This window comes from Cyphomyrmex costatus, unplaced genomic scaffold (genome assembly GCF_001594065.2).
Source record: "Cyphomyrmex costatus isolate MS0001 unplaced genomic scaffold, Ccosl1.0 scaffold196, whole genome shotgun sequence".
Lineage (NCBI taxonomy): Eukaryota > Metazoa > Arthropoda > Insecta > Hymenoptera > Formicidae > Cyphomyrmex > Cyphomyrmex costatus.
In genome coordinates, this window is record NW_017275998.1 from 163,404 (window position 1) to 176,743 (window position 13,340).

A 13,340-nucleotide genomic window follows, 5' to 3' on the forward strand; every position below is an offset into this window, starting at 1 on the left:
AGTCCCAAACTGTAAGAAGTCGACCAATCACAGTCTATTTATTCTTTTTATATTCGACTGTAATTTTTCATGTCTTAAGATTTGAAGTTTAGAAACCAAAATTCTAATGACACAAAGGGCAGTGAGAGTGCAAACGTTATGTCGGACATAACGGCGGAAACATGCTATAAAATAATTTAATTTGTTTAAAAATTTTGAACATTGTATAAAACGTGATATCGATCCATATTGTTTGTATCTTTTTTATGTACATCTTCATTGTGGTTTGTAAGATTTAATAACATCAAATCTGTAAATTTGATGTGACTTCACTACAAAATTCACAATGAGAGAATCTGAAATGTATAAGCTGAAGATGACTCAAAGTAGAGTCGGAACGTTCTTATTGAAAGATTTTATGTAATTATATGGAATAAAGAAAGAATTCTAATTACACCACTTTGGACTGATTACGTACTAACAACAACGTTTGCACTCTCACTGCCCTTTGTCATTGGAATTTTGGTTTTTGAATAAGGAGAGTCCGCAAGAAGATTTTGTTTAAAGTTTAGGTTATTGTTATTGTATATTTATCGTAGAAAGTCTTAAGTAAGTCCCAAAGCACAATAAATATAATAAATTTTAAACCATAAGAAATCAACTAATCGTAGTCGATTGTTCTTCTCACATTCGACTGTGGTTAATCAACATTTTACGCTTTAAAGCTCGTTATGGGCCAATTTCACCAACGTCGGTTAAGCTAACCGACGGTTAAAGTGTCAATCGTGATTGGTTCATTCTGGTCAAAGACAAATGCGATTAGATAATTCCATTGGAATTAACCGTCGGTTAGCTTGACCGACGTTGGTGAAATTGGCCCTATTTCTGTTTTGTTTCGAGGATTAACCTTAAACGCAATGAGAAACACGAGTAAAGGAGAAATAAGAGATTTTAACCTATCAGAAATGGTGTGCAATAGTAGAATGCGTTTTGATAGGTCGAATCTGTTGCTCCATTGTTATTTCACTGCGTTTAAGGCTTTACTCGCTCATCGCCATCGCGGTATGCGATATACAGGTGTGTGAGTCCATGTGAAAGCAAAACCGCTGTTCCCCGCGATGTCGGCTACGCCAAGTTCGACAACTCGGCCGTGCAAGTAGAACGACGACGAGTTACTCTTTTCCTGGCTTCCGTAATCTCGTTACATTAGTTTCTCGCAGTTAACAGTTATAGTAGCAATAATAGAGGCATCAACTTGTTATCCAAAGTAACGATTATCAGTAGAGCTAACATTCTACCTACAGCCGCTATCGATATTAGAATGCTTTGGGAATATCGTTCATTCGTCCGTCTCTATTTACACTCTTCGACTGGTCTCTACATGTTACATATTTAATTAGAATGTATACGCTGAGATAGATATCTGGTTGAAAATGGACGGACCGGAAATTCTGATCATATCAATCGGAATTCTGGTTATCTCAAAACTAGAGTTCTCTAATAAAAAAAATTCTGATTCGTCCATTTTCAATCAGAATTCTAATTAATCCAACCACATTCTTCTCAGTGTATTTTTTTTTTTTGGTTGGCATATAATTACATCAATGTATGTAATTCAAATAATGTCAATTTTCCAGTAACAATTACGGGAATCATATTATCATAAATATCTGCTTTAGGTTAATCCAACTAGACATTTTTCACTGAAAGAAATCTTTGTGAACAACCATAATTTGGTTGATGTGTGGATTACCAAGATGTTGTTACATATATTTTTTAATTTAATTAAATTTAATTCAAATTTCGTTACTCTAACCAAATAATTTTTCTCAGTTTAACACACGATTGTGTTATTGTAATGTCAGTTTTCATTAACTCGGGAAATCTGACTCGCGATCTACGGGATCGCGAGTATCTTTTTGCTTCTCTGGAGATCCGAAGGAAGCGTCGAGTCGATACTAGAGATTCGGCTCGCACGCGTGCTTTCACTTTCGTCTCGGCTCTCTAGCTAACGCAAATCACCGCTCGCCGTCGTATAACGTTTTATCGGAACGATCGGCCGTTCTTATCTCGGCACGCTCGTTCGTTCTCCCCATTTCGACGATTACGTATCGGGACATAGCGTCTCCCGTCTGCTTTTTCCTTCCGTGTTTCCTCTCTCTCTTCCCTCGCAAGCTCTTGGCGAAACAAGGACGCGGCTTTTCACCGCGCGGAATAAATGGCAAGAGGACGTGATAAGCATGCGCGGGGAGAAGGACGAGGTGGTGACCACGATTGGCCGGCACGACGTGTAGCAAACTGTTGAATCGCGCCTATTAAAAGCGGAGGTGGGAGACAGTGGAGCTTCCTGCGTGCGAATCGCGACGTAGCTGTCTCCGATGGCAATCAACGATCCGTTGCCCGATCTCGAAAAATAAGAAGTGCGCGGAGAAAAATGGTCTGGTTGCCTTTAAATAGTAATTCTGGTGGAAAATGGACGAATCAAAATTTTCTGATAAATTTAATTGAAATCAGAATTATGATTGATATAATTATTCTGGTAAAAATCATTCTAGTAGATCTTATAAAAAATATTGTGTGTCAATCAAATTCCGGATATTCCAACCAGAATTCTAATGAATTTAATTAAAAAATTCTAATTCGTTAGTTTTATCTAGAATTTTTTAGCTGATAAGTAGCTGATAAATATAAATTGATAATTTTACATACAAAAAAATGAAGAACGTTATGCCGAACGATATTTGTAATAAAATATATATTGTTTTCGTACATAAAATTAATTAAATTTAAAAGTCTTGGAATTTTTTCTTTCTACACATGTATTATTGCTCTCCAAAGAATGAAATGTGCAGTATCTCAATTATATTACTTTAGGCGTTTTCTACACACGCTCCGCTAAGCTTCCTATGATTCATTACTAAAAATGACTGAAAATTTCCATTGTGTAAAAGCTCACCATATAGAGATGTTGCTCGACATTAAGCTTATCTTTAGACTTGTCTCAGTCATTTAGCGGACGATAATTTACGATAATTCATACAGACGGAATAAATGCGATACGATAAAACGATGTATTTTAATTCTAATGGCATGAAAAAGATAGCACCTATTATCATCTTGATTGCAAGAACAAAGATTGTACAGTACGTTATTACTTTCAACACTCGGTACAATGTATATGTAATTCAAATGAGATTCAAAGCGATAATGTATTGTCTCTTTAAGTAGATTTCATAAGATATAATCCTGCTTTCGCTGTAGCCATATTGAGAAGTCCACAGAGGTAATCTGAAGTTTCTTAATTTTTCTTTTCGTTTTTCTTGTCACTATTCGATAATATAAGTCGGTAATATAAATATATTATTATAAATTATCAGCGAAAACGGATCTTTGTAACAATTAATTTAGATTTACGTTTATTAATCTATGTCGTGTTTTATTTGCAAAGATAAAATTATGGAACTAGGAATATTAAAATTTATTATCGGTATATATATTATAAAAGAAACATGCAACTTTCGTGAGTGTACAAGGATCGTTTTATTTTTCTATATTTTCTTATTTTTTTATTATGGAAACCGAAAATTATCATTATAATATAAGGCTTGAAAAAGACTGAGCAATGAAAAAAACATCAAAATAAAGAATAAAATCCTCATTTATAGCGTTACAAAATGACTGTCAGTTACACTTTAATCATTTAAAAACTTATTCAGAGTTGTTAATCTAACTCTAAATTAGTTTTTAAATGATTGAAGCGTAACTGACAGTGATTTCTTGACTATGCACAGAAAAAACATTTCGTAACGATCTATTCAAGTCCTTGTTAAAACTTTATATTGAGTTTTTATTGTTTTTAACATTTCTAAGTGTTAATTTCATATAATGTAATTATGTTATTTAAATATTTTATTTTAAATTAATATTTAATATTTCTTAGAATCAAAATAATACAGTTAACTTATGAGTAAATAAACAAATAATATATAAAAATGTGTTTTAGAATATATAAATTCTAAGATGAATGATTAAAATACGTGTTAATTTAAATTATTTTAAAATATATTATTACAAATTTAAAAACTTATTATTATGTACTCAAAACAAGAATTTATATTTATTTTCTCTTTTGAAAAATATATCACAAAATTGATCGAAGAAGCAAGTCGGATTTGGTTTGGTTTAATTGTCTTGATTATTTGCGAAGTATCAAGCTCATTATAATTTAGAATATGTTTTGAATAAATTTAATGCTTGCGCGATGAACTTATAATAGATTTGCGAATATTTAAATATTTGAAATAACTAATTATTACTTGCGTACAGAATGTATGTATCTTTCTGTGTGTCAAAGACGACCGGTGTATTTTACTAATTTATGTTACGACATTCAAAGAAATGTATTTCGCATATACATCATAATATGTACGTTAAGAGAAAAAAATCACGCGATGTTTCTCGCCTCAGGCTTAACGCGCGATTCGATACGATTGCGGCGACAGTAGGAAAACTTCATGGATCGCGTGATTTCACGCCCGTTAGATAGAAACTGTTGTCGGAAAGAGAGATTTTTTGTTTTTTTTTGTTTTTTTTTTTTTTTCGAAAAGAGAGCTTTTTCGTAAATCACGCGTGCGTGTCGTGTGCGTGGAGGAAGACGGAGGGACGAAACCGTGAGGGAGAAGGAGAGAGAGGAAGGCCACGCGAAGTCGCACGAAGTGGCGCGGCGGAGTCACGGCGGAGTAGTCGCGAAGTCTCGCGAAGCCGCGCGATGCCAGCCGAGCGGTCGCTTCGGGCTTGGTACATGTGGCAATCGTAGCGGCTACGCAGCGCCGCGCGCTCTCTCGTTTCGTTCGCCGTCCGCAACTTCCTCGGAGCGAGCATATGGTCGCGGACACGGACCCGCGCGTTACGATTCTTCGGTGAAGTGCGAGTGCCCCGTTTTCGCCCTCCCCCATCCCCTCCGCGTTAACGAGGACCACGCACACACACGGGTGGTTGACGGTCGCGCGTAAGCGCGCAGCGCAACAGCAGCGACCGGGTTCCGCTCGGATCGCTACTAACGCGCCCGAAAACGTCGTTCTGGGAAAAAAAGAGAGAGAGAGAGAGAGAGAGAGAAGAGAGCTCCGTTCTCTACGGCGGAGGTTATATAATTTTCCCGAGGCGTTTTCCTTCGCGTCTGGTAAACGATATCGGGATAACACGCGCGGACCTGCCGTTTGCCACCTGACACACCCGATAGAGATTGCCGCCCATGCGAGCGCGCGTGTCACCGTGCGCCGACGAAGAAGGGGTGGGCGATATCGCCGATAGACGGTCGAGTCAATAGGAAAGAAAGAAAAAAAAAAAAAAGGGGGATAGTAAGTAAACATGTGCTCGACGTGATACGGTCACCACCTATCTATCGCCAGTGTAAACGGTCGCCGACGGTCACTGTGCACGAGACGACGGCCCACGGCGGAAATGTCCACGTTGATAGGTGAGTTTATCATGCGCGCGCGTTTCACGCGTTACTCTCGTATTTTGTGCCGTAAACTTTTCGCGCGGCGCGTCTCGCGGAGTTTTCCTTTTGTTTTATTTTATTTTATTTTATTTTATTTTTTTTGATTGTGTCATTATCGACGTGTAATATTATTATTAGCGGATGGAAATGTTACGCAAATTGCGGTGTTGCTGGAACCTTCTGAAGATGTCGCGTCGAGTGGCGTCTGGTTACAGCCACGTGACAACGTCGTCGTTGACCTGCCTGATGTTTACCGAATGGCAAGTACTTAATTCGCGCGATTGCTGGTAAACACGTGTCATTCCGATTTGATGGCACTGTTTCTCTCGATATTTTCTAGGTATCGTGGGGTTTTGTGCCTTGGTGTCTTTCCGTCAGTGTAAATGGACTTTAATCCCGGTTCAATTTAATTTCTTTCTAATTTTAAGACTCTACGCTAATTAATTTTAATCTCGATTCAATTTGTCCTTTATGATTGATCTCCGTTTCTGTACCAATGTAGTTCAGTTTTAATTTCTCTCTATAACCTAACTTTTTATCTTGTTTTAGTTCTAAAAATGTAGAAAAAGATAAACAGTTAGCTGAACCAAGATTAAAGTTAATCTATACTAGTAGAAACGGGTGTTAGAAAAAGATAACTAGTAGTTAAACCAAGATTAAAGTTAATCTTACATTGGTAAAACTTCACCTAAGAATGATAAAAAAAAATGAAGAAAAGAAACAATATTGAAGTTAGTCTACATTGATGAAAGTAGGCATTAATGTACGTTTCTTTTCTACCCGTTTCTACCAATTGTTGTTATTTTTAATATTCATTTAATTAACCCTCCATCATATTTTTCTAGTTCGAAGAATTACAAAAGGTAAAGAACAAGTTAAACTGAGATTAAAGTTGATCTACATTCGTAAAAATAAGCATTACTCATCTAATTTTCATTAAATCAAGAAAAAGATGAAAAGTTGAATCGAGATTAAAATTAAATTGCAACGTGGAAACTAGCATTATTTGTTCGGAATAAAGAATCTTCATCCTCTTTTTCTTCTACATTCCTACACTCACTAATCTTCTGACCTGAGATTCTACATTCTTATAGTATTTTCAGTTTGATGGAACGAAATAACGTTTCGTGAATACTTGGAATGTATTTCGGTTATGGTTTTCTCAGTCAATAGTGTTCTACTGATATTATTTCGTTGATATATCCCCAGTATACTTCAGACGTCTTATCTTCTTTCTATTTGCTAGATAAGAATAATCTCGTCGCTCTAATCTACTGAATCGCGTAGATGAAAGGGGGGCGGATCTTGGAACGTATCAGGCTCCGAAAAGTTTTCCAGAAACTTTGACCATTGGCAAGTTGGTTTGTACGAGAAGCAAGGTTGGTTTATTTAACCTCAAAAGTTTTTATTATATTTTACTGCCTAAAGAAATTCGAAATTAGTGAGTTTTTATTGGAATTGTAAAAAAATAATGTATTTTCTAATCAGGAACGCGTGAAAGGAACGTATTTATGAATATTTAATGTGTGAATATATGTATGTGTACTAAATTAATTAACTGATCTGATATAATTTTAATATATACGAATTTTAATACACACAAAATAATTATATATTGTATATGTTTAATATTTTGTAATATATTTAAAATTGTAATATAATATTGTATACTACGTATATTAGTTTATTATTAATTTAATTTAATTCCTGATAGTACCGCGGTAGTTTAAACGAAGCGATAAAAAGATCTAAGCTGGACTGTTATAGGCTTTGTATTTGTATTGATTGTGTTTTCACATTAACGGTCTTTAGTATTGAATATAATAATATAATTGTATTTAAAGACATATTTTCTTTTAATGCATGTTTGCATATTTGGTTCTATTAATTTCCTTTTCGTAGATTTATTTGAAAGTGAATTTGTTCAAGCGTTAATTTTAAGCGTTAAATTATCCAATTAAATGTTAATACAGTTTATAATACGTAGTATCATTTCTTCGTCATTTTCACTACAGAAATAATTTTTAAATTTCAAAAATTATTATAACATTTTTACAAAATTCTTTAGTCATTAATTTCTTTTAATATGTAATTTAATATGAATAATGATAAATGCAACGTTAAACTGATATATTACATGAAAAAAATATGAAATAATTTTATCTAAAAAATATTTTAAAAAATCCAATAAAACCTCATTGGACTGAATTTTTTTTTAAAAAAAACCCGGGTTTTTTTTCAACCCTGACGAGGAGGATGCGACGCTCCGTTAGACATCCAGTGCGTCGTTGTCTATATACCAAGCTTGTCAAGGTCTCGTGTCGAGTCGCGTCTTGTTGAGTAAGAAATCCACTGCAAAGGGCAACAACGAATAAAATTGCGTAACGCGCGTGTGCGAATCTAGAGTCGAACCGAGACGGCGATAGCGACAAGTTGCAATTTTACAGCCAGATATTTGAATTGAAATTGATTGTAAACAAGGAATGCGATAAAACGCGGATTTCTGTTTAATTAAAACGGAAAATAACTCTGAAACGGACGGTATGCCTCGTACAGAGAAATTTTAAACCTTCCGGTCATTGCGGTGCTTTTCAGTTCATGTTATCCAATCTCGTTTATTACAAATATTTATAGCGTCACGTGCCCGAATATTTTCAGTTTACACTCGATCGATGAAATACGATATACATACATTTTTTTGGTCGTAAACGCATCGACGGTTTAAAATTCGTATCGCTTCAGATTCTCTTTCTCTCTGTTCGTAGTCGTTAAAAAAATATTAAATAAAACTGTTTTTGAAGGGATACCAAACAAACTCGAATATAACAGCTACTAGCTGGTATTGTTGTCGGGGTACCTTTCTCTTTCCGATTCGCGAATGGATATTCGTTGGAGTATGGTCGACTAAGTAATAAGCGGTCAGATCGATTAATTCCGAGATCTGATGTGCATGCCAAACATTCTGTCCATTGTCGGTTGATGCACTTAACGGTAAATTGGAAACCGTTCTAAACCGTTAAGGTAGGACGTACACGTTTTTGAGAGACGTACGGAGACGCAGCAGATGCGAAAGTAAACTTATTTAAATTTTCTGCCTTTTTCGGATGGAATATGAAGGCTAACGTATATTTTCGGCGTTCTTTGATCTTGTCAAACATGAAACATGCTATTCTTTAATGATTGATTCTTTTGGAGATGGTCAGCTTAGACAGAAAATTCAGCATGAAAATACTTTAGTGACATTGACTGATACATTTGAAAAAATACCGATGTGGATCTGAAAATAAATCATGTAGTATTTATAATTCCATATATTTTTTAGAATAGTGTCAATTAAATATTTACTAAAAATAAACAACTACGTATGTAGTACAAGAATCGTTAATTATATTTTTTTTATCTAGCATATTTTTTTCTCTCAGTGCATTATGTTGATATTAATATTAATATTAACACCAATATAACTAAGAGCAAAATGTACTAAATTTTAATAAATAATTACTTGAATTTTAGAGTGTACGAATCTGTGCAGTTCATTATTATTCGTTAATATTTTATAATTCTCGTTTTATTATTTAACATTTTATAATTAACGTAACACATATTGCGTAATTTTTGCATTTCTTTTTTTAAAGAGTTAGATAAAAACGTTTATTGCTATTCTAGGACGAACTCACTACATCGAGAAAACTTTTTAGTATTTGTAACTGTAATTGTATACATATTTATAATCATGATTATAACTGCTGAATATTAATAATAATTATTATCATATTGAGTTACCAATTCTATATACATTTGTTGATAAAACTGTACATATATTGTTATTATTAACATTGCAGCAGTAATAATTACAATTACTGACATATAATTATAATTTTAAATATCAAAAATTTTTTTCTTGGTGTAAAAACAAAAATTAATAAAAAAACGTACATACAAATAATAGAAGTAATACAAATGATAAATATGAAAGTAGAGAAAAATATAAACTTGGAAAGAGAGAGACAATCTGAATGCACCCGGACGTTTGATGGCCGGATGTTTGATGACGCAATCGCGCAGGTACGTGAAAGACTTGAAATAAAAGCGAAATATTTACCATCATGGTCATTCATTGACTCGCGTTCGATTATGCAGTCACTTTTAACTATCTTTAACTATCTTTAGACGGTTTAACGGTTATTTTTCGCACTTCGCGATATTTGAATTTCCTGGTGACGTAAAGCGACCGACTTTGAAGTCGTTCGGTTTCGAATAATGAGGCTCACCACTCGCGGACGACGCGACGGCGGGTGAAAGGTGGCCATCGGCGCATATAGATTCGAATCGAAGCCGGGATAGACGGAGAACCGGCAGAAAATGCGCATTCCTGGCAAGGCCGCTCGCTCGAGAAAGAGGCCATCGAACATCCGGGGAGAAACTAACCGTACTTCATTCGCTCGCCTCTCCCGTCTCTTTTCCTCCTCGCGGACTGATCATTTTACGGTTACGTTACGTTGTATAGATCGTCGGATTATCTAGATCACGTGTCGTTCGTATATCTTTAGTTTCTGCCGATTTTGCGATTGTTTCTGTCTACGGAATCTTCCACGACGCTACTCGCCTCCATACCTTACTCAGAGAGAAATGTTTTGTATGAATAAACATAATTTTCGATTGATTGATGTGAGAATTACAAAAACTTTCTTATTGTTTAATTTAAAAATTGGGTTACTTCAATCAAAATTTGCTTGTTTCAATCAATTTTTAATTGGAATGCAATTCAATTTTTAAATTAAATTTTTAAAAGGTAAGATGAAGTTTTCGTATAATTCATATATCAATCGAATTATGATTATTTATATCAAACATTTTTCTCAGTGGTTATTTCAATCAAAATTTGGTTATTTTGATCAATTTTTTTGTTAAATTACACCATTTCTGAATTAAAAAATGAGAAAGTTTTTCCATATCAATCAAATTATGGTTATTCATACAAAACCTTTCTCTTCTCAATGTATCATCGTCAAACTTGTACGATTTCGATTTTATTTAAGAAAAAGAAGGAACGTTTATTTGGAATTTTTCAATTGACACTATTCGCGTGATCTTCGTGTATTCAGATGTAATACTAATTGTAAGAAAAATGTCTGGTTGGATTAAATGGATGGAATTCTGATTAAAAATGGACGAATCTGAATTTTCTGGAGAAAACCGATTGAGAAAATTCTGATTGATAAAAACAAAATTTTCAACTAGTTTTTCTCGGTGTATGTCATCTTCAACGAACGTTATTCACTTATTATTTTCTACATGTCATTTGATTCGAATGCGAATTACATACGTTCTGTATGTAATAAAATAGTTTGGAGTAAGTCGTAACTACTGGCGGGTTAAATCGCACGCTCTAACATTGTGACATTTAGCACGTGTGCGAAGTGTACCGGCCATTCCGCTGAACCAGCTTCTAAACAGTTCCTGGTAGAAAGTGCACTTTTATACGCGACTGGATAATTTTTTAATTTCGTCGTGTATCCACGCGAGTTAATGTTAGTCAAAGCTCGCTTTAGACGATTTGAAATCCAGTATTCGGTCAGTATTCAAAATAGAGTTCTATTTATATCTTTATGCGTTTAATCTTTATGCCGAAAATATTTGAACACTCGGAGTACATTTTTATGGGCTTTTATATACTTTAGGTAAGAGATTTCAGAAAGGAATATTTGGTCTTTTTGTAATTTTTGTCTCTCCCAAAAGTTCGTTGTCTAACTTTTCCTAGAATTTCTTTTACATACAAAATAAATTGGAAGCTTTGTTCATTTTTCATGTCAAAGTTGAAGGAATGACTTGTGCTTCTTTTCAAATGAAAATGGTTCTGTTTGAAAACTAAAAATATTAAAAAGATTTACCTAAACTAAAGAAATCCTTAGTCTTAAAATCAGAAAATTTTTCTTAGAGCAACTTCCGATTCTTTATGTAGAAATGTATTATATAGAAATTGTATAGAAATGATCCCTTTTATCTTTTTTTTAATACCCAAAAGTATGACGCTGAAGCTAACGGCTACATGTGAAACGCCAGGGACGAATAGCAGTGCGGGGCCCCCGATTAGAAAAAATACAATTAAGAACATATTTCTACAAAAAATTCATTAGAAATAATAACTCACCCTACACGGCGGTAAACGAGAAAAAATTAAGTAAAAAATATTGTGAATAATAAAAATACATTATAAAATGTAAGTATAAATAATATAAAAAATATTGTTACTACTACACGTATGGTGACACAAGTTCGGAAAAAATTCCAAAATGTAGTCTGAGACACGAGGAAACCGAAAAGCAATATAATTTTCAACATTACGCTCCCTTTGTTTATTTAAAAAATGTTAGACTATTAGCCACATCAACCACAGACCACATGCATGGTGTTAGAGGTTCGGAAAGATTTTAAAATGTAGTCTGAGACATGAAAAAACCGAAAAGCTATACGATTTTAAATATCACGTCCCTATTGTTTATTTAAAAATTGTTAAACAAATAGCGGCCACATTAGCTACAGTGTTTCTGAATCTTTAGGTGTGGCCGCTAGAAGTGGCTTAGCGTCATTCCAAAAGTCATTTATATACAAATTCTTTTCTCGATCGTGTTATCCTTAGTGTAAGGGACCCTAGCTATATAAAGTTAAATAGGGAATTGCTCGAAATGGAAAAATTTTTTAGGAAGTTCAAATTATAAAAAGCTTTATGGATAAATTAAATTATTAGATAGAAGAAATGTTAAAAGTCACTTTTATGCTTTTGTAGAATTTTCGATGGTAAATTTTTCAACCAAATTGAACAGTATGGAAAGCGGTTTTATTCTTCGTGAAGATAGGGAGGAACGGGCTAACTTTCTCTCGAGAATTACGATTGTACGAGATGTACGATTGGCAACGCACCGAGACAGTTCGTTATTAAAGGCCGTCTGAAACACGCACGTGACTGTTTAAACAGCTGTGCTGCCGGTCGAACCAAATTAGGAATACCATATCTGTTTTTTATTGTAAATAATTCTTTCATTTTTCCAAAGAATTTGGATATAGAATAGAATATATTTATTCATTTCAGCGTTTTTGACAAAGCCAAGAAGGGGACTTGGTTTACAATTTTCCTTATCTCACTCATCCATCCATACCTTTTGTATTCCATTTAATTGCACATTTATTTTTCCTGTTCGTAACTTATTTACAGCTTGCCTATGAACTAACTATGACTTAAAAATTACCTCTAAGATCGGTTATTCCACCTTCCGGTAAGTTATATCCGTTAAGTAGCAAGATTACCCAATCACTACATTTATCTGACAGGCAAAATTTATCGAAAGGTGGAACTGATCCTAAGAAATTTGGATATATATAAAAAAAAATATGACTCCACTGTACATTTATTTTAGGGTCTTTTTAAAGAAAAAGATTGAAGAATTGTAGCAAATGAAAATATGTCGGGTAACATTTTACGATTTTTTTTATAAATGCAGCATATTTCTACCACGTGGTGGCTGACCACGCGCTGATAAAAAGGCGAATGTTATTAGGTCGGCGAATAGTCTCTTCACTTCCGCTTGAGTTCCGCGTTCCGCTGTGTGCACGGATTTATTTACTAACGACATAGTTACAGGATGTTAAATAATAAAATAGTCATAGGCAGACAGTACTTGATAAAAGAAATAAAAATAACAGATATATGTATATATTCAATCTCTTTTATATTTTATTAGATTTTATTAATAAATAATTCCAAATAACACATCTTGGATTTAATTACTTCAACAACAAATTAAACTTTCTTAGATATAAATAAAATTTTCATTTTAGAGAGAGAGTTGTTTACAGAAAAGAA

The 13,340-nt window shown here is 34.0% G+C and overlaps 1 protein-coding gene across 2 annotated transcripts in view; it reads left to right on the forward strand.

Annotated features, from left to right (window-relative positions):
- Eif4g (eukaryotic translation initiation factor 4 gamma) overlaps positions 1 to 13,340 on the forward strand; it is a 59,580-nt gene that overhangs the window by 2,319 nt on the left and 43,921 nt on the right. Inside the window, exon 1 of one of the 2 annotated variants that reach the window (XM_018538739.1) lies at positions 4,963 to 5,455. The exons of the other annotated variant lie outside the window; for it this stretch is intronic. Within the exon in view, the coding sequence (XP_018394241.1) occupies positions 5,440 to 5,455 (16 nt within the window). The 5' untranslated portion in view covers positions 4,963 to 5,439. Of the gene's footprint in view, positions 1 to 4,962; positions 5,456 to 13,340 lie in introns of those variants that run through there. 2 annotated transcript variants of the gene reach the window in all.